General features: G+C 40.5%; 1 protein-coding gene across 14 annotated transcripts in view; it reads left to right on the forward strand.

Annotated features, from left to right (window-relative positions):
• ATXN2 (ataxin 2) overlaps positions 1-25,923 on the forward strand; it is a 50,200-nt gene that overhangs the window by 16,235 nt on the left and 8,042 nt on the right. For 5 of the 14 annotated variants that reach the window (XM_035341029.1, XM_035341017.1, XM_035341018.1 and 2 more), the window contains 15 exons: positions 1,247-1,338; positions 3,819-4,016; positions 4,532-4,710; positions 6,224-6,433; positions 8,477-8,659; positions 10,192-10,380; positions 11,103-11,210; positions 11,861-11,931; positions 12,653-12,960; positions 13,451-13,514; positions 13,615-13,767; positions 15,087-15,153; positions 17,134-17,318; positions 17,857-17,989; positions 22,332-22,385. In XM_035341029.1, coding sequence (XP_035196920.1) covers positions 1,247-1,338; positions 3,819-4,016; positions 4,532-4,710; positions 6,224-6,433; positions 8,477-8,659; positions 10,192-10,380; positions 11,103-11,210; positions 11,861-11,931; positions 12,653-12,960; positions 13,451-13,514; positions 13,615-13,767; positions 15,087-15,153; positions 17,134-17,318; positions 17,857-17,989; positions 22,332-22,385 — 2,194 coding nt within the window. The remainder of the gene's footprint in view (positions 1-1,246; positions 1,339-3,818; positions 4,017-4,531; positions 4,711-6,223; positions 6,434-8,476; positions 8,660-10,191; positions 10,381-11,102; positions 11,211-11,860; positions 11,932-12,652; positions 12,961-13,450; positions 13,515-13,614; positions 13,768-15,086; positions 15,154-17,133; positions 17,319-17,856; positions 17,990-22,331; positions 22,386-25,923) is intronic. The other 9 variants (XM_035341019.1, XM_035341022.1, XM_035341023.1 and 6 more) reach the window with 7 other exon arrangements.

Raw genomic sequence — 25,923 nt, forward strand, 5'->3', positions numbered from 1 at the left:
TTTATCAGCTATGACAGCCTCTAGAAAGCAAGCTATTTCTCTGGACATGCATTGCAACATTCCTTAATTTTAATCTAGTAATGAACTTGTGGCTGAAAATGCTGGCCTACACAGGGGTACGTTCAGTCTTTGCTAGCAGCTGCCACAGTACTTTCTTACAATTTGAATAAGAATAGCTGGATTTCAAATGCCACTTTGGGCAAATATTGACAAATGGCAGCTGCTGTGGTAAGGGACATGTTTGACTCAAGGACTGGCTGAAAAAGGAGCTTTTATTAAGGACTCCAAATTCAGCAGTGCACTGAAGTGACTTGTGTTTAATCAGAGCATTCCTGTCTGACTGTCGTTGCATTTGTAAGTTATGGTGAAATTGTGCTTAGCTAACTGTCTCAGGGCTAACATGAAGGAAATTGATGGAAGTCTGACCCGTGACTTAATAAGCACAGATACAATCTCAGTAGATTATGAATTGTTAAATGAGGAGCGTATTCTCAAACGAAGCTTCTTTATATATCGTAGCAGTCAGCTTTTACTCAACCGTGCATTTTTTTAGTAAGGTATTCAGACTGCAGTATGTTAAAGAAGAGAATCTAGTCATGTTTCTGTGAGGTTATTAACTTCGTCTGGGTAGAACAGTTACCCTGTCAGTTCCAGTGTACGTACTGTACAGCTGAGATTTATTAGAACACTGAATACTGTCAGTGCTTTTATGAAACATTCAAAACATTTAGCATTTGTGAAGGTGAAATTCTTGAGTGCTGTAACAGCGTACTTCATAAAGTGGGGCAAGTTGCCCTGATCAACAGGGATCTTCCGCCTGTGGTGTGTATCTCAGATAATTGCATTAATAGTGCTTTTGAATCGTTTTAGCACTTACCACAGTGCGGGACACTTGTACTGTTCAGAACTGTCAGCTTGTGCTTTCTGGAAAGGCATTCGTGTGTGTTACTTGTTAGCCACTGATCTTCTCTGATCATCTAGTACCGAGTACTAGAAGCCAACCAACCACAAAAACAAACAAACAAAAAACAGCAAAAAAGCTACCTGACTTTCTAGCCTAAAATAGATGCATCTGATGAGCAAAGATTCCTGAAATAAATTGTGGTTTTAGTAGCTTCGTTACCTGGACAGTGAATTCATGAGCCCAGGAAAATGGGCAAAAGGTTTGACATCTGCCATCAGCCCTTAGTTTTAAAGGAATGTATTTCCAGTGTCATTCTGAAAAACAAACATCGTTCTCTTTTAGTCTAATGGATGGGATCCCAATGACATGTTTCGTTACAATGAAGAAAATTATGGTGTAATATCAACTTATGACAGCAGTTTATCTTCTTATACGTAAGTTTCAAAATATTTTGTTATTAGACTTGCATTTAATGTTCTCCCTGGTTTGACAGAACTTGTATTCTCAAGATAATTTTATATGCTTTCTAAGGATGTGGAATCAAATAACTGAAAAAGTAATGAATGAATAGTGCTTAAGAAACCTTGCCAGATTTCTGTGAATAGTTAGATGTATTAATCAGTATATATTCCCTTAAATGGGCACAGCTCATTCCCATTGCAACATTTTCTGAATTTAGGCATGCAGTTACGCTTATTTCTTAGGAAAAAAAAAAAAAAACTTTTACAAATAGGGCTGAAAATACCAAAACTGTGAAACTGTAATCTGTCTCTGTGTAGCTGCTGTACCCGTAGTTTGTGTTTAACCCAGCAGAACAATTTAACTGAATCCTAATTTGATTGTGACAGTTGATTATGTAGATACTGGAATCTTGAAGCATTGCTGATATTTTCAGGGGGCTTGCGAGCTGTGGTAACTTGTTTAGCAAACCTACACAGATAACTTGAATATAGAAGTATGAAGTCTGCTGCAGCTACTTTGGGAATGGATCCACACTGCCCATATTCTGGAGCTATCGTGTTAACTGCAAAACAAACCAGCTGCAGTTGTTGAACAACCATCATGAAATGTTTTTAATGCTTTCCCATTCTTTTTACCCCCAAAATAATAAACTGGTTTTGAATGTCCAGGAATTGCAGTGATTTTTCGGTGTTGTAGAATTGAAGCGCTTGTCTACAAGTCTCCTGTTTAACAATTCGATTTTAACTATCTTGTTAAAATAGATCTACAATATGATGAGGAAGTCTTAATTGGCTTATATCTGAATCCTAGGGAAGCTACTGTTAGAGTGGTGAAGTTTGCTAAAGTGCTCTTTATACTTCTGAACTTTAGTCTTCCATCCATTTTATGGTTATTGATGGAAACAGATCAAAACCATGAAGGTGGCTTTAAATTGCTAGAGATAAATTCCGTGCTGATCAGCTGCCGTATGTGCTTCTCTCATTGCCAGGGTTCTGGACGATGTTATCTTGCCCGTCCCCTTTGTTTCCTCTTTAATCACATTTTCCCTTTTAGAAAATGTAAAATCGTTATGTTTAAGTTACCTGTAACGCCACCACATACGTCCCCTCCTTTTTTCAGTCGCTTTAAATGAATGAGCATGTGCTGGGTTTCTCCTTTCTTGTCCAGGTTTGTATGTGCTGTGTTTGTGCATCTCTTATTTGTGAGCCAAAGCTTCATGCTGAAGGGCTGGGATTTTATTTCAGACTCTTCCAGTTACCATTGATAATGCCAGTAGATGTCCCACCTGGCCAAAAGTGTCTGTGTGGGGGGAAACTTGTGGTGCAGTAGCTGAGTGCTGGCTTGGAACTGGCAAACCCACTTGTTTTCCTAGTTCCACCTCCAACGCTTGAGTAATCTTGCATATATTTTCATACTTGGTCTGTATCTCCAATTACTTCCTTTGTTCTTTTTTGTATTATTCAAAATATGCGCAGTAGTGATTATCTGATCCCGAGTATTACATTGTCAAAGCCTCAGCCGTGTTCCCTGTGTGCCTTATTCTAAAGTAGGGTCAGGTGAAACAACTTTTAGAACTCAAAATTTGAGTCAAAGGCAAGGAGCACAGTAGTTTTGAAAGCCTGATGCTTGAACAAAAATTAGAACAGGTAAAAAAAAAAAAAAAAGGCAAAACAAACAAAAAAAAACACAAGCAAACCCCCAGATGGACAGAAGGAGCTGCCAGCTATGATGTCCTTCTGTACTTAGTTATTTTAGTATTTCCTTGCTCGTGCACTGAGTTCTTACTTGATGGTTTTCCCAGGAGAGCTACATGTGCTTCTTGCAATATGGTATTACCTAATACCATAACACACGGGATGAATGGTTTTGAGGTTCTAGGACATGGCAAATGAGTCATGGGTTTCTGGTCCCATGCTCTGATGTATTGCATCTCTGCTGCAGTTATTCATAACAGGAAGAGCCGAGATTCTGCGGCTGTAATTATCAAAGGATTAAGTTTGTAACTCTTAATTTCAGTAGGACTGGGGACTCTTATGTCTATTGTGAATGTGTAAATGGCTAAAGAAATTCAAATGTGGTCTCTTGCATTCGCTTCCTATCTAAACAATAGACTAGGGCTTTTTATTGCTAATGTTCTCAACCGTGCTAAAAGTTGGAGCCTTTGCATAGCTTTAGGGACTGGGGAATCCACAAGTCACACAGAAAAACTCTCCACCCTGACCATAGCTCTCCAGGCAGGTAAATGACACAGAATTTGCACATAAGGTCAGACCAGCCCAGGAATTTTGTCACACTTATACCAAAAAACACAGCAATCTCCTGGCTTAAAAGCAATTTGTGTTTTATTTATTTATTTTAACTTCACTTGGTTAGAATTAACACCGTAATTTTGTAGATTCTTTGTACTTTTGAATGCATTTCTGAGGTTCTTTTCCTTTCCATTGTCTTTTAGGGTGCCATTAGAAAGAGATAATTCAGAAGAGTTTTTAAAACGAGAAGCCAGAGCAACTCAATTAGCAGAGGAAATTGAATCAAGTGCCCAATACAAAGCTCGGGTTGCCTTGGAAAATGATGAAAGAACAGAAGAAGAAAAATATACTGCTGTTCAGAGAAATGCTAATGAACGAGAAGGGCATGGTGTGAACACTAGGTACTGGCATACACGATGAATAGTATTTTTATTTAAATGATGTACATATTTTGGTGAAGTAGCAATTTACTCATTGAAAATGGGCTTTTTCAGCAGGGCTGATTAGGTTAGGAATCTTGTGTAAACAATTGCGTGCTGTTTTTGGCACTCAGGCTGACTTGTACACCTCTGCCTGGCCCTGTATTATCTGTAATGAAACAGACTTCTCCATTCTGATATTTCACTGTGGTGAATTCATACCAAATTACAGGAAAAGGCAGTGCTTTCAGCATGTCACGGAGAATTTCGGGCATTAGTACTAAATCATTCACTGTCTGTGGGCTCACAGGAAGTGGAACGTGTGGTAATTATCAAAGGGTAAATTCATGAGGTGAGCATTAGGTCAACATCTGATTATAAATTTTCCTTGAGCTTGATTTGAGAAAGATAGAAAGTATCAACAGAGCACTTGAACAGGTACTTTTTATTATCTTCTAGTTCTTCCTCAATGCTGATATAAATCTGCTCTGTTTCAGGGAAAATAAGTACGTCCCACCTGGACAGAGAAACAGAGATGTCTTGTCTTGGGGAAGTGGAAGACAAAACTCACCAAGGATGGGCCAGTCTGGATCAGGCCCACCAATTTCACGGTCTGGATCCCATACTTCAGATTTCAGTCCTAACTCTGGAGCAGATCAAAGAGTGGTTAATGGAGGCAAGTATCTGAAGTCTAAACGAATGTGCCTTATAAAATGCACTCATTTATTTAATTATGTTGAAACTGCATATGATGTGGTTTTAGGATGTTTATTTCATAAGCTGGGCTAGCATGCATCATTTAACACAGAGGTGGTGAGTTTCATTTGGGTTTAACTTAGTGACAAAACATTAATTTGACTGCACTGTGCGTAGCTTTGCAGAGCAGAAATGTCACTTGGTTTCTACCTTTGTCTCGGATGATGGTGCAGTCTGCAGTTTTAAAGATGAAAAATCGCTTTATGTATTATTTTTTTTACTACTGCTGAGCTCTGTCGAGGAATAGCAATAGTGACATCTAGTGAAAGGGAGGTGGCAGCTGTACCGGAGGAAGCGTCAGTCTTCCTTCCTGGAGCATGGATCAATTCAGTGTCCTATCAAAAAGAATAAAGCAACTTGCTGACTTCACCACAACGTGGGTGGAGAAATCACTGATGGGAAAGTGAGAGAAGTTATTACAGGAAAAGTAATTGAGACTTCAAATAGCTATTTGAGTGTTTTCTGCTGTACACATGGGCAATGTAAACAGACATCACTAGGCACTGTATAGCAGAAGGTGGTGGTTCATAACCAAATACCATCCTTTGAGAGAAGGATTTTAGCAGCGGCCCATCCTCGAGGCATTATTTGTATAGGTTAAAAATACTATTATATTGAGATTGCTGTGATTTAAAAAAATAAAAATAAAAATACTCAAGTGCCTCTATCTGGAGGGGAGGTCTGAGAAATGGTTAAAGGTAAGTGAAGCTTTCTTCTTACATACAGCCAGCTGTAAAAGGACGTACAACTGAGTCCTGCCCAAACAATGCTAAACTTTGAAATTCGCTGGTAGTATTTGTGGTTTGTGCCATCCTATTACTTTACCGAATCCACATCATATAGTTAGCATACTCAAAATGGCTTGTGAATTAAATTCCTTTATTTTGAAAACAATGAACCCTGTACCCTAGATTAGAATACTCCATTAATACTGCAGATAACTGCTAAAGACATAAACGTCAAGATTCAGACACTGAACACCGCTGTTTTTTGTAAAGATACAGTTCCTAGAATTGATACTGCTCATCATTTGGTTTGAAAGTAGTAGTTTGTGCGTTCAATACTATATGTGAACCACTGTTTGAGAACCTCTGGTAGCTGTTTAAGGACCTTGTCAAGACTGATGCGTACTGTAGAACATTTATATGACAGGCTAACAGATCAAACTTTGCTGTCTATTCCTTAGTAGTATTTGTAGATCCTAATTAACCCTTTGGGGAATGTATGACATTCAGATATTAAATTTGACTTGAAGTGAAGGAAATAACTTTAAAGAGACTTTTTATTGGTTGCAGAAATAAACTAATCTATCCCCAAAGGGTTAAACATGAAAAATCATTTTGTCATATTTTACTTTTTTTTTTCTGTTGACCTTTTTCCCCATAATTTTTCTTTAGTTTTTATACTTTCCTTCATATCATTTGTTCTGTCAGGTGTTCCCTGGCCATCGCCTTGCCCATCTCCTTCCTCTCGCCCACCTTCTCGCTACCAGTCAGGTCCCAACTCTCTTCCACCTCGGGCAGCCACCCCTACACGGCCGCCCTCCAGGCCCCCCTCGCGGCCCTCCAGGCCCCCGTCTCACCCCTCTGCTCATGGTTCTCCAGCTCCTGTCTCTACTATGCCTAAACGCATGTCTTCAGAAGGTACAATACCACAATTTGTTCATGTTTTTGTTTGTCTTTGTTTAACTCCTTTGTGAGTTTAATTACAAAATTGTTTTTCCTCTTCATTACTTAACCTATAATTTGTGTTTAACTTTAGTTTATCAGACTATTTCTATTAACCTTTTTATTTGAAGAACTTTACAAAAACAAAATAAAGCTGTGAAATTTCCCAAATTGGTATGAAATAAACTCAGCTTTGTAAACGCTGCTCAGTGTCTTAACTTAACCAACAGCAACATGCAGGACCTATTAATTTTGGAGGGCTTTTGTAGGAATATAAATTTATATAAAACCTCAAAAAATGTTAATGCAGACGTTTCACAAAAAGCAGTCTCAAATCTAACTAAAATTCTCCAATTAACTTCTGTTAAACAAAAAGCCAAAAAAAAAAGCTGTATTTAAAGAAGTGCACTGTGGAATGGGATAGGATAAGCTGCTTCGAAGGTGAACCTGTAGAAAACTTTAAATCTACATTGCATTGAGGCAGAGCAATAAGTTAGCTCCCTGGTAGTCAGTAATATGCAGAGGAAGTTTGACCCGTGAGTCTTGGAGACCCGTATGCAGAAATATCTCAACTAATGTTATACGTACTCTGAAGGTACAGTAAGGAACAAAGTTTTATTTTATTTAAGTGCACTCAAAAACTAGCCTGCACAGCACAGTCTAGCAATCCTGGAAAAATGTAAACTGATTATCCTAAGCTCACTGGAAATGCGCACGCTCTGCTGGAGCCAGGAGAGAGCCCGGTCATCCCGCTGATGGAGTCAGGAATGCTGTTCTGCAGCTTGCCTGATAAATGCTCGAGATGGCCCATGCCCGTGGCTAATAGTAGACGTGTCTGTACGGTGTTCTACTGTCAATTAAATTCATCAATGTGAGATTTTTTTCATGTAAGATCCTAAGAATCCACATGCAAATGCAGTTATTTTTTAGCCCTTGTGCTTGATTTGTCAGGCATGCAGTGAACTGCTCACTGCAACATTGAACTTCTAGTACAAGAAGGGGATTGCTGGAAAGTGTGTGTTCTTTAAAGCACTTGCCTGTATGCAATTTGGATTGAAGTGTGCTTTAGATTTACGGTTAAAATAGAGGCTGACATTTAAAGATTTATATAACCGGAAGAGGTACTTGATATTTTTGAACCCTACATGAAACCAGAAAGCCACTACCTGAACTTCTGTCTGTTACTGACCTACATTAAAATGAACTGTAATCAGCTAGGTTGTTCTATGCTCATACAGTTTTTCCTTTTGAGATACCAGCATTTGAGTCTGATTTTGTTGTAAAGAAAATGTTTGTTAGGATGTAGAAACTGTATTGCTGCCTGGACTTGAGCATAACTATCCTGTGGCAGCTGTATAAACTGTTCAGAATTACTGTTCACTTACAGCTTCAGCTCCTGGTGTTAAACATGCATGACTGGAACCCTGGGATAACAATAACTTGTTTAGTTGCAATTTTGCTGACTTGTTAATGAATTGTGACCTGCTGCAGGCAATTTAGCCTCTGTGCAAAATGCTGTGCTGAAATACCCCGAGAGAATTGGTCAGCCAATGGTGACTACCCTGCAAATAATCGTTTGGTATCGCTGACCACCTAACAGAAGTGATGCGATCCTTTTCTTCTTGAAAATGTTTGGTAGCCCAGAAGTGTACTTATCTAGGCGGAGCTGGGCCGCTAACTTTGCTTGCTGCAAGGCAAGTCAAAAAATATTGGATGCTTGGATTCAACTTTTTTAAACCCACGTTGTTTCAAATCTGATAAAGCTCCTAAATATCAATGAACGTGAGCTCACATAGCAAGGTGAAGAGCATGTTGGTAGTCTGGCTGGACCAATGGTGTGGCCTTCTTAGTCTCTCAGATCCCTGGTTCTAGTCAATGTCAGTGTAACTTGCTTGACTGTATTACTGCCTTAGTGAGAGTTACTAGATGAAAGCCAGTTTTAAAACAGATAGTATGCTTGGCTATGCTTTGTGATGGATGTTAAGCACTTATTGTGTGGGGTTGTTTTCTTTTTCTCAGGGCCTCCACGGATGTCTCCTAAGGCACAACGGCACCCTCGAGGTCACAGAGTCTCTACTGGTAGGGGTACAATTTCAAGTGGCTTAGAATTTGTATCTCATAATGCACCAGGGGAAGCATCTACTACTGCAGTGGCACGAGGCAGCCCTTCAGGTGGGACGTGGTCATCAGTTGTCAGTGGGGGTAGGTAAAGCTTGGCTTATTGCAGATGGCTTGCCAGGGGTACTTTAGAGTGTTAATGCTAAGCAGAATACTGTGTTCCTAGACAATTCAGGCTCCGAATACGCTGGTCTGCTAACTTAGCTTGCTTAGATGAAGTGGGAGAAGGATGTTACCGGGTAGCGTAGTAAAACGGCTGGTGAGCCAGTCCTTAAAGTGCAATATTGTCTGCAGAGAGGATAAGTCAGCTGGTGTACGAAAGGAAGGGAGAATGTGGGAATTTAGTTGCTGAAAGAAATAATCTTCAGGAAAGTCACTGAAGGAGACAAGAAAGTTATTTTCCACTGCATCACTGAAGTTGATTAGTGGCAATATAATTGGATTTCTATGGTTTACAAATGAATGAGGTGCTTGGATGGAGGAAGGTTGGCATTACAAGAAAAAGATGAAATGATAAGTTAAGTTGGATGTACTTTCTTTAAAACTGATGAAGGTTCTAAGTGGTTGTTTTGTGTTTGCCATAAGTACTGTAGTAGTAGATGTACTCAGTGTCTTCTTTTCTGAATCCGTTATTTTTGTAACGTTTGACTTGATGTTTAAAGCTCAGACTTACGATACCAGCCCTGGTTTTGAGCTTATGCAGTTGGGACCGTGTTCTAGTCAGTTGTCAGCTGCTGGCTGCTTTCTTGAGTCAAAGCACAAGTGAGCAACAGTTTGGAGTCAGATACTTTTTAGTGGTGTTAGAATTCTAGAGAAGAGCGGTGGGAATGCATTTTCAGAAAGCAGGTATGAATTACGTTCCGATGAGTAGACAACCCCATAGATCTTGTTGCCTTGCAGAGAAGATTTAAACTCTTCTGTTCTGGCATTCTCTCTGACTCATCTTCCCTCCCTACCCTGCACTTTATTTATCACTGGCATGCAAGCAGGGCTGTTGAACAACTTACCTCTCTTTCTTCTTGCTCACTTGAAGTTTATGTATGATGTGAAGCAACTAACTAGCCACAGTGAGCAGGAAGCAGGAGGTGGAACTTTACTTGTAAAGAACATACAACTTCCCTTGCTGCTTTAACACAGGAGCAAAAGTGGACATCCAATAAATCTCCTTTCAATAGGATATGCTGTTTTTTTTTTCTAGCTGACAAACCTCCAAAGGAGGACATTGTAAACTGGATGTGTTTTTTCAGCCTTTTAGAAAAATGTTTTATATCTGTTTATATGGAGATAATGACCACCTTTTCTGTTCTGCCTGAAACTGTGTTAATGCGAGCTGTTGTACTCTGGGGGCCCAGGGACCATACTGCAGTTTCATAGTGGGACTATAAGGCAGAGATGTATGTTAGGGGACAGTCTTCAGGAAAATAGCACCAATTATCTGAAATGCTGTGTAGTAAAGAGAGCTAGGAGGTGTACCTGAAAGGTAAACAGGTTTTCAGTCACTATATAATGTTCCACTGAGTATTTTAAAGCATGTTCCTAGTCATTTTTAAAATAAGCAAACTTCTGAGCGGATGAGGAAACTTATCCCATAACTGTTTTTTCCTGTTTGTTTCTAGTTCCAAGATTATCCCCTAAAACACACAGGCCTAGGTCTCCAAGGCAAAGCAGCACTCCCACAGGACCAGCTCTGCCTTCTCCTCAACCTGGTACTATTCCCACTGAATCTGTTGCCATGCCTGTTCCAGCTGCCTCTCCTACACCTGCCAGCCCTGCTTCCAACAGAGCAGTTACCCCTTCCAGCGAAGGTGAGTAACCCTCGCCAGCTGGTAAATGCAACCCTTGCCTAATCCCCGAAAATGAATATGCCTATACAGGAGCAAAACTGCTTTCTAAATGGTGGGAAAAGTTCTGACCGATACGTTTAAGTTTACTGTGTATTAAGTTCCTTTTTCACATGATGATGGCTTTAACGTAAGATTGGAGAGGCTTTTTAGTAAGTTTGTATGCTAAACTTCTTCTGCCTTATGGGAAGTATGGATGTGTAGGTGTTTGACCTAATTGAGGACTTTTTTCAGACAGTTCTTGGCTGTTTTCTTATTTAAAGAAACACAGACCTCTGCTTTCAAAGAATATTTTAAGCCTAATAGAAGGAGAAAAAAGAAATTGAAGAGCATAGTCATAAAGGTCTTAACTAACTCTCAAATCTCAGTAGCATTCTGTATGAAGATCTTGGACTATGGAAAATAATTTGCTTTCATTTTATGTTTTCTTGTCAGCCTAGTTAAGGATCTGCGTGGTGGCGAGGGATGTGTTTGATTGGGACATTTTCATTGGGCTTAATAACAGTAGGATGGGGAAGGGGGGAGGATAAGCCTCCAGGCCCTAACGAGGTGGCAGAAAAAGTGTAACAGGGATTTTCTTATGTAAGCTAAACATGGTTAAATCTCTCTTCTGTTCTATCTTGTCATCTCTTTTTAATCAGTGTGAGTTGTGTATAAGAGAATAACTTTGGCAATTTCTTTTCCAGCTAAAGATACTAGGCTTCAGGACCAGAGGCAAAATTCTGCAGCTGGAAACAAGGAGAATATAAAACCAAGTGAGACTTCTCCTAGTTTTCCTAAACCTGAAAGCAAAGGTTTGTATCAAAAGCTTCTGTAAGTACTTGAGTAACATCGGATTCCAAGTGCTCAACCTGCTATATTGACTAGTTTAGTTAATATTAAAGCAAGACTCGGAGGCAATCTGTTTTGATAATTTGTAAGGAACACCTGAGCACGCAGTTCTGAAGTGACAGAGCCGCAATTTTAAGCGTTGGACTCATGGACTCATTTCATTGACCTGAAGTACAGAGATGCTTATTTGGATGACGTTTGCATTTATTTATTTTATCTATTTCCTCCTCTCAAAGTGTTTTTTTATTTATTTACACCCTGGACACCTTAGTGTTTCACCTTTAATTGATATTACTGAAACACTGGCATGTTATGTTTCGAGGGTTTTATTGTGTGCCTCTTTGTATGCATCTGAGTTCTGCAGTCCCTGTACCTCAGGGCCTCTGTCTTGGTGTGACGTGTTAGAAGCACAGATGTGGCAGCTATGCGATGCCATGTTTTCAGAGTATTTTTGTGTGCTCATACAGGTAGTTCATGGAATTACACCCAATCGCAGATGAAGTGGTATAGCTGTATTTCACTTCTAGATATTTAAACGCTATGTTTTTGTGGGGGTTGTGTATAAAAACCTGACTTAGAAATGCTTGGACAACTGTGGTCTTATATTTGGCAGGTGTCTCTCCAATTGTTTCAGAACATAGAAAACAGATTGATGATTTAAAGAAATTTAAGAATGACTTTAGGGTAAGTTTCTATGTGTGTTACCTTAATGTGTTGTAGTTCTCGTGTGCATCCAGATTACTTTGATGAATTGAATACATTGCATGTGTTAATGGAGAATGGGTCCTTAAAACTTGTGCTCAATTTACGAAAATGTCCATGAGAATTCATGCTAAAATTCAGTGCTGAGTCTTGTACCATTACATAATGCACAGGTGTGTATTTTGAATTAAATACTGTACACTAAAAATACTGTTTGAAACCTGTGTGGTTGGTAGGTACAAATACTTAATGCATTTATGCTCCATGTGGAAGAGCTTGTTACTAAGTGTAATGGAGGGTTTTGCTGATGAAAATTGAAGACAAGTATCTGCTGATCCATTGCACATTTCCAGGTTATAGTTGTTTACTAAATCAGGTCAGCTTTTCAAGAGTTGCTGTTAAATCATATGGAGGGGGGCTGAGTCCAAGGGGTTGTCTGAAGTTTTTCTGTCACTTCCTAATCAATGTGTAGGTCAGCCGAGTCTCTGAATAATTCAGCTTCTTGCACAGTGTAGGCTTAAAACATTTCAGTGCTTGTAGTTTTTTTTTTTTTCCCTACTAGATATGGAAATGTATGTTTGAAAAGGTCATTTCCAGGTAATTAAGGCCTATGGGACTCTATCTTACTCTGTGATAGCATTAGATTGTCTTCTAGTTTTGTGTACCAATTTAATAAATATACACCTTGGGTTTTTTTTTTCAGTTACAGTCGAGTTCCTCTTCAGATGCAGTGGATCAGCTGCTAAATAAAACACGAGAAGGTGAAAAACCAAGAGATGTAGTTAAGGAAAAAACAGAATCAACCCCTAAAGAATCTATCATAGAAACTGGCAGTAATACTAACTCTAACAGTGGCAGTAGCAAACCTAATAGTCCAAGTATTTCTCCATCAATAAGTAATAATTCTGAGCAAAAGCGAGGGCCTGAGGTAACTTCACAAGGTGTACAGACATCCGGGCCTGGAAGTAAACAAGATAAAGAGGATAAAGAGGAGAAGAAGGACACTTCTGAGTGAGTAACTGTGCCTTTTAGAATAAGAAAATGTGTTGTTAGCATTTAATTGTGTGTAGAAAACTATTATGAACATGTAATATCTTAATGTTGATATGGTCAATTTAAGTTGTTTTTTCCTCTGTATAACTACGAGAAAAATGATGTGCCTGTACCGAAAGTCATCTCATGAGTCAGTGGTGGAAGTGCATGTAGAACTCTGGTCCTTTCGATGCCTAGCTGGTGTCTAAATGCTTATTTAAATGTTTTCCTGCCTCCTATAAGCTGAAATACCAACAGCAGGAAAACTTCTTCATTGCTAAGTATAGTACGAATGCTGTCAGTAAACCGGGCTTTTTGTGTATATGTATCTTGTTTGAATTCTTAAAAATCTGACTTGCAGATGGAAATGAGGCACTTCACATCTGAATTTTTTAATTGTTTAGGCATTCTGCAGATATGCGCATAAAAGAATAATGCTGAACATCTTTTTTTTGTTCTTCATGTTTAGGCAAGTTAGAAAATCAACACTTAATCCTAATGCAAAAGAGTTCAACCCTCGATCTTTTGCTCAAGTAAGTTATTTGATACTGCTTATAAAGATCCACTCAAAGGCTTTTACTTGGAGTACAGTCAAGCTAATCTTGCATATGCATTGCTGAACTCTGTTTGTAGCCGAAGCCTTCTACTACACCAACCTCCCCTCGTCCGCAAGCTCAACCTAGCCCTTCCATGGTGGGTCATCAGCAGCCAACTCCAGTGTACACTCAGCCTGTTTGTTTTGCACCAAATATGATGTACCCAGTTCCAGTGAGTCCAGGCGTGCAGGTAAAGGGCAGCATGTAATGGCAATTTGTTTATGCTTTTCAGATGATTGTCAGCCAACTGGGGAGACATGGGAGATCTCAGTTAAGGCAGTGGAACAGTGCTGTTTGTATTGCTGCCATAAATATGGGCACAATTATGTTGTTGTTCAGTTTTAGCTATGTAAATAACGACTTTTCCCAGTGGTCAGTCAATCTAGATAGTGTAATAGTCTCAAACACTTGTAAATTCCAACAGCTGTTACTCATATTTGTTGTGAATCTGTGCAGAATTCCTCCCCAGTGCTCCAAGCATAGCCTTACTTTAAGTTTTAAGCAACCATTTTTTTGTCCTTAGCTTCCAGCTGTGTCCCACTAATTTCTGGTTGTTGCAGAGATTACTAGGATTTCAAATCTAACTGCTATAAAGCTGTCTGATTTAATACTTTGCTTGAAGTAGCAATACTAGCATTACTCGACTGGTTGTTGCAAACCATATGGTCTTGGTTGTTTGTACATTCAGACTTAATCACAGTGGTAGGAGAAAATATCATAGGTTAGGCAAAGTTCACTAAACCATATTTGAAGTCTGGAGTGTTTTTTTCCTTTCCCTATGGACCAAATGGTTGCTGGTGATCAAAAATTTGTGGCTAACAATCCTAACTGTGTGGTGGAAGGTTTGGGGTGCTGGGGAAGGGATAAAACTTGTGCTAACTTTGCTCTCATAATGAGTTAAGAAAATACCCAGTATGTCCAAAATGTTTTAATGAGGAATTTAGTGATCAGCTTGCAAAAGGTCACAAGAATTCCTCCTAAAGAAACTTTTGTGAGACTTGACTCTTATGATAAAATGCTGAAAGAGCCAACAAACGTCTACAAACTGCCATTGTGCATCTTTCTTAACGTTAAAGTAGATGCGCTAGAATGTTACTGGCTTGGTTTTAGTGACAGTGATTCTTTTCAGTTGTGTATATGACATCGGGGAAGAGCTGAACTTGTAAATATTTTAACATCTAGCATTACACGTGTATGAGTTGCCTCTGAAAAGAGTTTGAAAGCTGGGATATGGTAGCTCCTGTTGTGACTCATTCCGTAGTGGAGACTTGCATAACAGAGAGTTCTGATTACCATGATAACCTGTAATGTTTGTCGCCTAATTATGGCCATAAAGTTTAGAGAAAAAATAGCTTCTAATATCATTAGAGGCTAATGATTTTTTTTTATTGGCTCAGAGTAAAACGTATCACAGCTGAGCAGGGCCCCCACCCCAACAAACAGCCACATGCACACACACACACACTTTTTAAAGGAATATCATAGCTTAAACTCCTGCTTCTGTTTCAGCCTTTGTATCCTATTCCCATGACGCCCATGCCAGTGAACCAAGCCAAGACATATAGAGCAGGTAAAGGTGAGAATAATACTGCCTGTTTGGTTTTTAGTCTGCATGCAGCATGAATAAAATAACAAATGATTGTTTTCTAATCCACGTTGATTGATATTTGAAATACTATTTTTAATAAAGGCAACTAAGTGGAAATCCTTAGGCATTTCCAGATAAGCTAATGCAGCTCAAAGCATAAGTGTGAGTAGCGTGGCGTTGCTTGTTTTGGAATCTGATTTGACAAACTGGAAAAGGTCTGTTACTTGGAACACTTGGGTAAGCTGATTTCTCCTATGCTTCGTAAGTGTTACAGAAATGTTAAAAAGGGAACTGCTTTGCACTGGTGTGCAGCAGAGCCCCGAGTGGTGCCTTAACGGGGTATTTTTGTCAACAAGAAAAATCTCGCTCTTCAGAAAGAGTGTGCTGTTACTCTTCTGCAAAGAGCTTTTTGCTGGTTCCAGTTTGTTCTGTTGTATTCCTTTGGCAACAGTAGCTGAACAGCTGGACTAACAATACCGCGTGTTTCACGAGTGACACCTGTGGCTGCGGAGATGAGAACGTGCGGTGAGGTGCACTCATCTCTGCAGTGCAGTGTAGGAGCAGAAAAATGATGGTCCTGTTTTGTAGTAACACTCTAATTCTACGCAGTGCATGCTTTCTTGCAATATTACACAGTCTCATGATGATAGGTTCAGTGCTGCAGCTCCAGTCACTGGAAGAGGAAATTGTTTAAAAGAGCAGTTTGCTGTCTAGAAATAAACCAGTAGCCTTTATGAAAGTAGGGAAGACAAAAACTTGTACTTCTATTTTAAAACACGCTAACTTTACTGTGGCCTGACTCATGAAATCTTGTGGTTGATAATACTGATTATGTAAATCAGAAGTGTATTGCTGTCTACTCGCTAGCTCTGTGAGGCTGTTCTCCTGTTCTGAATTCCTTTCTGGAGTGTCATTATTTCCCCCATATATCCATTTTGTGTGCAGCATAGGCCTGAAGGAGCTGCTTGTGTTACAGTTCAGCGCCGTTACCCTGTTCAAGCTGCGCCCCATATTTACTTTTTTCTATTGATTTGCAGTGTAAACATAATCATTATTGAGTGAATTTCCTGACATCTTCAACGTTTCCCTCTTGTCCTCTCTCTAAGGGGTCTGTCAACATTGCACACTGCAGTGGAGCCTACAGGTGCTTGAGTTAGCGTAGTTATTAGTTGCAGTCTTACTGCAGCAAGCTGGGGCTCACCTTGAACTATCACGCCCTGTTGCTTAGTAGGCTAAATTAGTCTGTTCTAAGAGTGCCTTGATGCTGTGTTTCTGGTTTTCTTACCAGGATAGCTCAGGTAGCCCCACACTGCAGTGCTCTGCTCTCTTAATCTCTCCTCCCTCTAATTATTCCTATTCCTTTTCTCCCTATAAGTTGATTTGTCCCCTTCAGTGTTGACTGTAACCTAAATGTTTTTGGCTGTCCTGAGGGATAGCATAGAGCTTAAAAGATGCAAATTCCTCATATTGCAGCTGCGTGGAGACCTTTATTCTACTCTCCTCAGCCATGAGCACAAGTAATTTTAACAGACTCAGCTTTCCAGTTGATGGAGCAGTTGCTGAGTAGTTCTGATAGTGGATAAATTCAGCCTTTTGAAGGGGACAGGATCAAATCTGAGTAATGTAGGTATCCTGGTATAACCTCTGTCTTCCGTTCCTGATTCTCGTTAGTCTTTTTTTCCCTGCACCTTCCTTCTTTCACAAAAAAAGCGGGCCTGAATTTATGGCCACGTACGTGGCAAAAAGGCAGTGACGAAAGTGATGAAAATCATTATTTTATTTTATTTTATTTTTTTAATTTGATGAGCTCCTTTTTGATAGAGGTCTAATGCTAGAGCTCCAAGTGGTTAAAGGTTGAGGGGCGAGGATGTTCTGCTGGGTCACATTGACATTGTAATGTAAAACCTTTCAGGAAGACTAACATTCTTTGCCCTGTGTTTCTAATGTGAGGTGCTCTTTGCTTTGTAGTACCAAATATGCCACAGCAACGGCAAGACCAACATCATCAGAGCACCATGATGCATCCTGCCTCAGCTGCAGGCCCTCCAATTGTAGCTACGCCACCTGCTTATTCAACACAATACGTTGCGTACAGTCCCCAACAGTTTCCTAACCAGCCTCTTGTGCAGCATGTGCCACACTACCAGTCTCAGGTAAGAGTCTGTTTGGTGGATGTGATAACTCTGAGAATTACGTGGCTCAGCCCCAAGTACCGTATTGTCTCCGGTCACGTACTTGGGATCGTAATGTGCTTCAAAGCCTGTAACAAATTCTCCAGTCAGTTTAGAAGCTGTCACTTGTTATTGATGCTCATTTGTTATTGATACCACCTTTTTAGCTTTTGGGGCAATTCCTTCTAGGTCACAAACGATTTATACTTCAAGGGCTTTTAAATACACATAAGTAATTGCATAAATATATAATTACACGCGTAAGCTTATGATATTAGAATGGCGGAAATTGGATATGCTGGTGGGTTTTGTTGGTTTCTAGCCCACTGCAGAAAACGTCCTTTTGTTTTTAGAAACCACTGGGATAATTGTTGTAGTATGAGATCTTTAATTTGCTCTGCGTTTTAGTAAGGCCAAGCTATTGCTGTTTCTAAATACACAATTATTGTTTAGATCAGACTAGCTTCTGGTAACGATCCTCCAATTAACTGTCTGTTTTTCTTATTTCTGTTGAATGCAGCATCCTCATGTTTATAGCCCTGTAATACAGGGCAACGCTAGAATGATGGCACCACCAACACATGCACAGCCTGGTTTAGTATCTTCTTCTGCAACACAGTATGGTGCGCATGAACAGACGCATGCTATGTATGGTAGGAAACGTTTTGTGTTATATGTAACTTTTTAAGTTCTTATGTTGTGCAGGGATATATTTAATCTCGAGCTTCAAATGTGGGTATCATTCAGATTACACCAGTAGATGTGGTTTATATATCATAAGATGATGAGCAAAGCGTTGAAAACTGAGCCACCCGGTTAAAATGAAAACTCAAGTATGCTGATTTCAGTAGGATGCCAGTGACCAAGATGAAATTTCAAGCTGGGAGCTGCTAACGAATATCTGCTGAAAGAAGTTTGTTCAAGTTCTCTTGATGCCCTTGACACAACATCCCTTGATCGTTTCTTGTTTATAAGTAGGACTGGTTTTACTGCAAGGCTATGACCTCAGTTTCAAAACTTGACTTTAGTTCTGACAACTAGTGAAATGCTGTCTTTATGATACTGCTAGCATTATTAACAGTATGAACACTTCTGTCTGAGCAAAATAAAACTTGTGTTGCTTACCTTTCTATTTTGGTAAGTCAAGAATTAAGTCTATGAAATAACTCGTGTATTGCTTTGACTTTGAAAATTAGTCTCCAGCATTATCAGACGAGCATATTTCACTTACAGTGAAATGCTGAAAATGTGGGTTACCTTGTTACAAACGATAATGTGAAGAACTTCTAAAGCATTATAAATGTGTGATAAACTAATGCCCAATTCGGAGGAAAAACCTCACTGCAAAACATGCTATTGAAATAGGTAGAATCAAGGTTGCTAGAAGGCTTGGAAATTGTCATAAAATGTCAAAAAGACATGGTCTCTTGAAAACATGGCATTTCAATACTTGTTACAGCATCTGAGGAAGACTTTTATTGGGTCACGTATATTATTGACTTAGATTCTAATAAAAGATTTTCTGTACCTTTAGACATCTTTGTATGTTTTCCGGTGCTTAGTTTTACACTGCTACTTAATGGAAGTCCACGGTGGGTCACGAAAACTTAACAAGGCTAAAAACAAAATCTAAAGTTTAGCGTGAAATTAATTTTGATTTAAACAAGTCGGTGTCTTACCCATCTGAAAACATCCTGTCAGGTCTCTGCAGTAGTGTGGTTTCATAGTTAAGAAACAAAAATAACAGAGGCCTTTTTTGACACTTGGAGAAAGAACGCTTCAGCTCATTCGTGATGAAGCTGAACTGGAAGTTACTCTTGGAGATTAAGTCCTTCTCTCACAGGTCCTTGCTAATTGTATTACTTTGATCTTTTCAACTCTTGTGCTTGAGGTGTCCATGTAAACAGATCTTCTGTTTGCTTTTTCATTAGATTAAATAGAATTCTGATTAAGTGAATGATCAAAGGCTTTCAGACCTTTATTGGTGAAAACCCTTCTCTCAAATCATGATTAAAATAAAACTAGACATGAGAGAAAATGTGAGACTTCATTCAAAATGTTTGCTCGTTACTTCCTAGCGATTTCCCATTGTGCACCATCCTTATCTTCTGTAAGCACTGGGTTCTGCAGCATTGAAGTGTAAGCCCATTCCCTTGTTTAGCTTTGATCGGATGTCTGCATATTTTTTTTTCCCACTGATATTCGAAGTCAACAGTTTTCATTTTGTGTTGGTTTTGTAGCTTATCTGTTGTAGGTAGGTGACTACCTACTGGTACACACAACTCAGCTGGGTCAAAATTTGAGAGTTCTTCAGTATTTCCTTCCATGTAATTTAAACGTTGCTTTTCCAAGAGCACCTAATTCACAGAAATTGCATGTCCTTCTGTGTTCTTTCAAAGAGCTACTTGGTGGCTCTTCTAAACGTTCTCCCACCTTCCCAGTAAATGATCAAGTGCTTGAAATTCTTGTTTATAGAAAGTATTCAGCCCAGTAGGATCACGAACTCCATATGAGACGCTTTGTTAAGAGTATGTTCTTGCCATGTGTCAATGTGTGTATTGCCTAGTGACCATGAATTGGCTCAAATGCGCTCTTAACCAGCAGAGGTTACAGTTGGCTACACGTGAAATGCCTCCTGATGTCGTGTGTCGCTGTCTCAGTTCCCAGTTTTTTGCAAGGCTTTCATGTGCTGAATACTTGAAGACCTTGCCTAGGCTGATTTTTCTCCTTAAAATGTGTCCATCTAGAAGATACTAACTTCAGCTTCCGTTTATCAATATGTGACTGCTTGGAAAAAAGGTAGACTTGCCGAAGGCGCTAGGTAAATGCTGCTTGTGTAGTAAATGGTGAGCAACGTGCTCCGATTGTTCCCATCTGACCGAGTGGCAGGTAGTTCTGGAGGGTAATACAAGGGAGTGTTCACGACTTACGTTTGGTATTTTGGGAATCTTAAGTTTACCCATGGTATCTCTGAACTAAATATACCAACACACACTGATTCTGAATCTAATCTGGTCCTCTTGTTAAAGCACTCTGAAAATCCAGAATAACGACTTCCTATAACAACCGCTGCTGCTTTTGATTTCTGGAGCATTGGCTCAAGCAAGTTCTCAGATTTCCCTTTGGCTCTTTAAAATAGCAATCTGATCTATTTTTATTTTTATTCTTTGACTTCCCTCCCCCTGTTCATATCAGGATTCAGTGGGTTACAGTGTCCTTTTGTCCTTCAAGGTACCGGTGCTTCCTTTGAGATAATTCTTGCAAAATTCACTCAATTTTTTTTCCTGTGTATGTGGTAGAAAGAAGATGTCTACAAGGACAACCGCACTGAGACGCGGGGGTTGGGGGGCACTGCTTATGAGGTATTCTGACGGTGTGAAGCGTTTTCTCATGAGATCTGGAACTCCATCTTCCTTAATGGTTTGGGATAAGTGAATGTCTGTGGCGAGCAGTAACTGCCTGTCAGTGAAGAGAAATGCTCGCTGAGCCGTTAAGTGAATTGCCCTCACTGCCAAGAGCTGGGGTTTTTGTTTTCCCTTCTGTCTCGTGAGGAGATACCTCCATTCCAAATACGTGTAGCAACTTATGCTTGTTGATCTGCACTTCTCCAGTCGAAAGAGAAATATTTTTGTCTAATGCTGTTTAATGGGATGTTTCTGCGCTTCTGGGATTCCTTTGCCAGTCGTTACGGTGCCTGCTTCTGTTTCCCAAACTGCTGACAAGAGCTCCAGAGAAGCAGGGTAGCTAAGCAGCGTGGTCACCCGCAGACCCACCTGAACGCACGGCAGAGGAGCGTTTAAATCACTGGCTTTCCCCTCTCAGAACACAGTGGGGAAGGACGGTGTTCAGACAACCATCTCTCTTCCCTCCAACCAATGCCTATTGCACCTTGACTTGTAACTTGGGGAGATGCGAGCCCTTTAGGTGGCCTTACCGAGGAAGGCTTTGCAGGTCCCGCTGGAGCGGAGCGGCACACGCACCCTTAGCTGCCACACACACGTGCCTTAACACGGGGTTGTTGCTCTCACCCTGCTGAAGTAGGCTCAGAACGTAACATCTTTCGGGGAAGTGTTGGCTCTGCGTGATCCCTGACGCGAGTATCGCTGCTCTGCTCGAGGTCGCTGGCCGTGGCTTGCAGTTCCACTGCTTGTTCCTATGTCGCACAGACACAAACTTGTCCCGTGCTGTTGGTAGAAAACCTGTTTATCTAAGCTGAGGGTGGATGTTTCCCCGTGACCGTTCATGCCTGCTAGTTTTACCATGTGGCTGACCTGCCTATGTTTTTAGATAACCGGAGTCCTCTGAAAAACTTTACTTTTGTGTTTAAAAACAAAACCAAACAGAAACTTGTGTAAAACCAGGCCTTGGTTTTATGCAGCTGCATTTCCTGTTTTTTTGTGCTCTCATTCCTGTCCCCGTTCTCCCTTCCTTTTTCCCCTTCTGCATATGTTTTACTGGTCTGGTATTGTCTCTAACTTTATCTGGTTTCTGTCTCAGCAGTAGAGTAAATTCTATTACCCTGATAGTACAATGGTGGATATAATATAAACTTCAAAGGATTCTCCAGGGACTAAGAGTGAACCAGTCACCAAAGGTGTCTTGGAACTGTTAATGACAGTGACACAGTTGAAAAAGCAAGGGGGGTGATTTTTTGTTTAATGTAATCACGTTTTAACCTTCTTGTTACAGTGCATTGTAATAGATCGTGAATTGACACACAGTTTGTTTTCATGTTGATACTAAATTAAGAACTGAAGACCTCAGTATCAGAGTTTAGGAGGAAGGCTTACCTGAGACTTGTATTGTTTCATCTCCGCTCAGTTGTAAAAACTAAATATCCAGCCCTAATATCAACTAAGTAAATAAAAATATCTGCATGATTCTACAATATATTAAAAAAAAAAAGGGAAAGAAAAAAAGACGCTGACCTTTCCAGAAGACGGGAAGCATGCACACGGCAAGAGGCTAATTTACCTTTCTATTTCCCAAATTCAGCATGTCCCAAAATACCATACAGCAAGGAGACAGGCCCTTCTTTCTACTTTGCCAGTGAGTTGGGTTTTTTGTACTAATTTTGATTGTACAGAAAAAGCGCTATCTAAAGAACAGATGTTAAAGGAATGGGACGTGTTGAGGGAACAAGTTTCCTTGCACCAAACCAGCATGTAGAAAATGCAGGGAAGTTCCTTTTGGTAGAGGGGGGAGGTGAAGCTGAACGGATTTGAAGTACCACAGGAAACTGATTTTTGTCAATTTTCTTTTTAAACAGTATTTTATATGCTGAGTAATCTTTATCCTTACTACCCAGTCTCTTCATCTGCAACCAGAAATGAGTGCTATGTGCGGACAACTTTTGCTTAAAGACCTAGGTGAACTCCCTTGGGAGTTCCAAATGGGATTTTCAGACTTGGTGAGTTAATGAACTTCCTAAAAGGAGAAGTGCCTTGTGCCTCATCTCTTTAAAAAGCCGTGGCTCAAGCGCTGAGCCCCTGGGAGGAATTAACCTGAGCAGAAGCGAGGGTGAAGGAAGCTTCCCACAGTTACTGCGGTGTCACTGGAGGCGTGCAGCGAGCCCCGTGCTTGGTCGCTATTTCAACGAGTGACTGGATAGGGCCCCTTGCAGGTGTGTGGCACCGGGTGCTTCCTCCCTGGCATCAGAAATACTGCTTCTGGTGTTCGTCAGAGCCCTGTGGGGAGCCTGCTGGGGCACTCAGGCTCGGTGGGGCTGCAGGATGAGCTGTAGATGTCAGCCAGGACGTGGGGAAGGAGCACTGCGGTCTCAGGCTTGCTCCTGTCCTGCGGTGAGACTCTGCAGCCTATGCCAGGCACTCTTCTGGTTGTGGGTTTGGGGTTTTTTTTTGAGCTAACTGATGCAAGAGGGGTGTGAGAAACACCATTTGTTCTCCCAAAATCTCGTATGGAAAAGACGTCCTGTGCGTTTCTGGTACAGAGCTGGTTTGATGTGAACTAGTGCTGTGGGATGCTGACCTGTACTGTTTTCATGCATCTTGGTTTGGTGCACTGAAATAACTGTAAGAAGCTCGTTCCTTCAGTGGATAAGCTTTGGAGTGAAGTCCACTATACCTGTGTACAATGCCTTCTGTAAATGTTTATATTATGAAAGAAACATTGCTATTTCTTTGCTTCCTACCATTCAGGTCTTTTAAATGTAGTTATCCTCACCATCTTACTGGGTCTGGCAATAGTTCTGAATTTTGTTCACTGGTCAGTTCTTGAAAATAGGCTCCTCAAGTGCATCTTTGGATGATGACCAACGATGACCACCATTGGCAGCACTGAGATTCCTACCAGGGAAATAAGAAATTACGCGATATGGTTTCTGTGTATACCCTCGCAGCTGGGAGTTCTGCTTGATTTCTGCTGATCTGACCTCTTAATTTCAGCTCTTTTGCTGGGTTTGATAGCTGACTTCTTTTTTTGTTTGCCTCTCAGAAACGTGGGCTGCATGTTTGTAGAGCCGACTTCATTAATTCAATGCATCTGATATTTTTGCTCACTTCGTTACTGACCGATTTACCTTCACCGTGTCCCCTCCCAGGGTTAGTTCAGTTAAATACCTCCTCTCAGGAAACGACTTGATCAAAAAGACGAAGTGAAACAGGTTGGCTCAGGGAGTATTTCTCGGGGAGAGGAACTTCCAGCCTAAGGGGCGCAAAGCAGTGTGTTTCTGCTGGAATGAGCCGGGGTTGGTACAGCAAGGAGCTACGCAGAGCCGAGTTGTTCTCTCCTAGAGCTTTCTCGGTGCTTTCTGGGTTAAAAGATGCCCATTGGGAAAATCTCTAAAGTGCTGACGCTGGGGGAAATGTTGGATAATTCGTGATTTTATTCATTCCCCCCCTTTCATGTCACTCGGTATTTGATACACATAGCGAGCTGTTTTCATGAACGGAGGAAAATTCTTGGAAATTGTTGCAGTGAAAATGTTTCAGTTACGGCTTTGTAGGTGAATTTCTCATGACTGTTTTGCAGGGCTTCTTTCACAGGCTTACTGAGTCGCTCATAGATTTCACTGATTTGTCGTGAACTATTAATTGCAGCAGCTAAACATGGAAATCCTTCTATTTTTCTAAAGTCAAACTCTGCTTTTGAGCTGAGATAGATCTGGGCACCAATTTCAGCCCTGCTGCCGCTCTTCCTTAATCACGCATAATTTGTATGCAGTATCTGTCCAGGATGTAGAGAAGGGTCCAAATACCTTTTTTTTTTGAAATGTACTTTTATTATTACTATTAAAACTTAATTTTGCAGCATCATCTGAACTTGATTTAACTGACTTGGGAGAGGATATTAACTGGGGAGTCATTTCTAAGGACAAAATGGGGGAGAGGAGAAGAAGCTAGAGGAATGAATTCTGAACTTCAGTGTGCAAAGCTTGTGGTTAGAAGACGTTAGAAGGTTATGGAAGCTGCTGCTGTGGCACTTCACCCCCTCCCCTGTTCTTTGGGGTACCATTCCTTGGTTTGACTCGTTTCCTGAGCGTGAAATTCTTCCTTGGGAAGTCTCATTGTATAACGTATCTGCTTCAGAGCAACTTGGCTTATTATTCTCTGGGCTATAAAGACGTGAAGGATGAATTGCAGTAATGCTTTCAGGGAGTACCACATTATTCTGGGGCTCTTAACAACTAGTGCGGCAGGATGTGGGAAGCCTCGAATATCTTAGGACTTGGAATTAATTTTCACGTACACTTGAAAACCTCTTGAATGGGGTTGAAGGCAATTTATAGGCAGGCATGCCAACTCTGTGGCTGAGGCAGCGGATCGAGAGCTGAGGAAGGCAGATTTCTGGTAGTGTGCCCTTTGGCAAACAAGTGTATCCCTCTCTGCATTTATTTCTATTACTTTGACAGAGATAATAACTTCTGGCCTTCAGAGTGTTGAATAATAATGAGGTTAAGGAATTTTCTTCCTGTAGGAAACAAACTTCATACTGTAAAAACCATCGGTGTCTCTTGATAATTGTCATGGAGTCTTTGTAAGAAGGAGCGATGCTTGGAAGCTGTATTAAATATGAACATGGTGCAGATGCTGCTGCAAAATAAATTTTAGTAGTGATATGAACAACAACAACTTCTCCTGCATTTGGAAGTGTAGCAAAGTGATCTTTGTGGCACAAGTTGCGTAGTTCTGCTAGTGCCCACTGAAAACAGGGAGGTGTTTCCAAAAACCTCCCTGAATGCTGATAATGTGGGAGTATAGCCATGCATAAGCACACGACTGTGCAAGACTTTAGGGTTACAAACGTATTTGAAATTCATCTGCATGAAAGGCCTGAAGCTGTAGTGCACATCGCTGTCAGACGATTGGCTCGGTGAAGATTTAGTAGAGCTTTCAAGACGGCTGGGTGGGATTAAGTTAAATGTGGTAAGCTGTTACTTTAAAAAGGAGAAACCTTCAAAATGATGTGTACAGAGGAGAAAAATCTCAACTGGGCAAAAAGATGCTGTATGCATACTTTTGAGCGAGTTTGAATATTTTAGCAGTAGTATTTGTAAGCTTTATAGCAGGCCAAACTGGAGGAAAGCACGGGGTGGTGGTGTGCCAAGGCACAGCGTGGTTGCTGAGAC

Source organism: Oxyura jamaicensis, chromosome 15 (genome assembly GCF_011077185.1).
Source record: "Oxyura jamaicensis isolate SHBP4307 breed ruddy duck chromosome 15, BPBGC_Ojam_1.0, whole genome shotgun sequence".
Taxonomy (NCBI): domain Eukaryota; kingdom Metazoa; phylum Chordata; class Aves; order Anseriformes; family Anatidae; genus Oxyura; species Oxyura jamaicensis.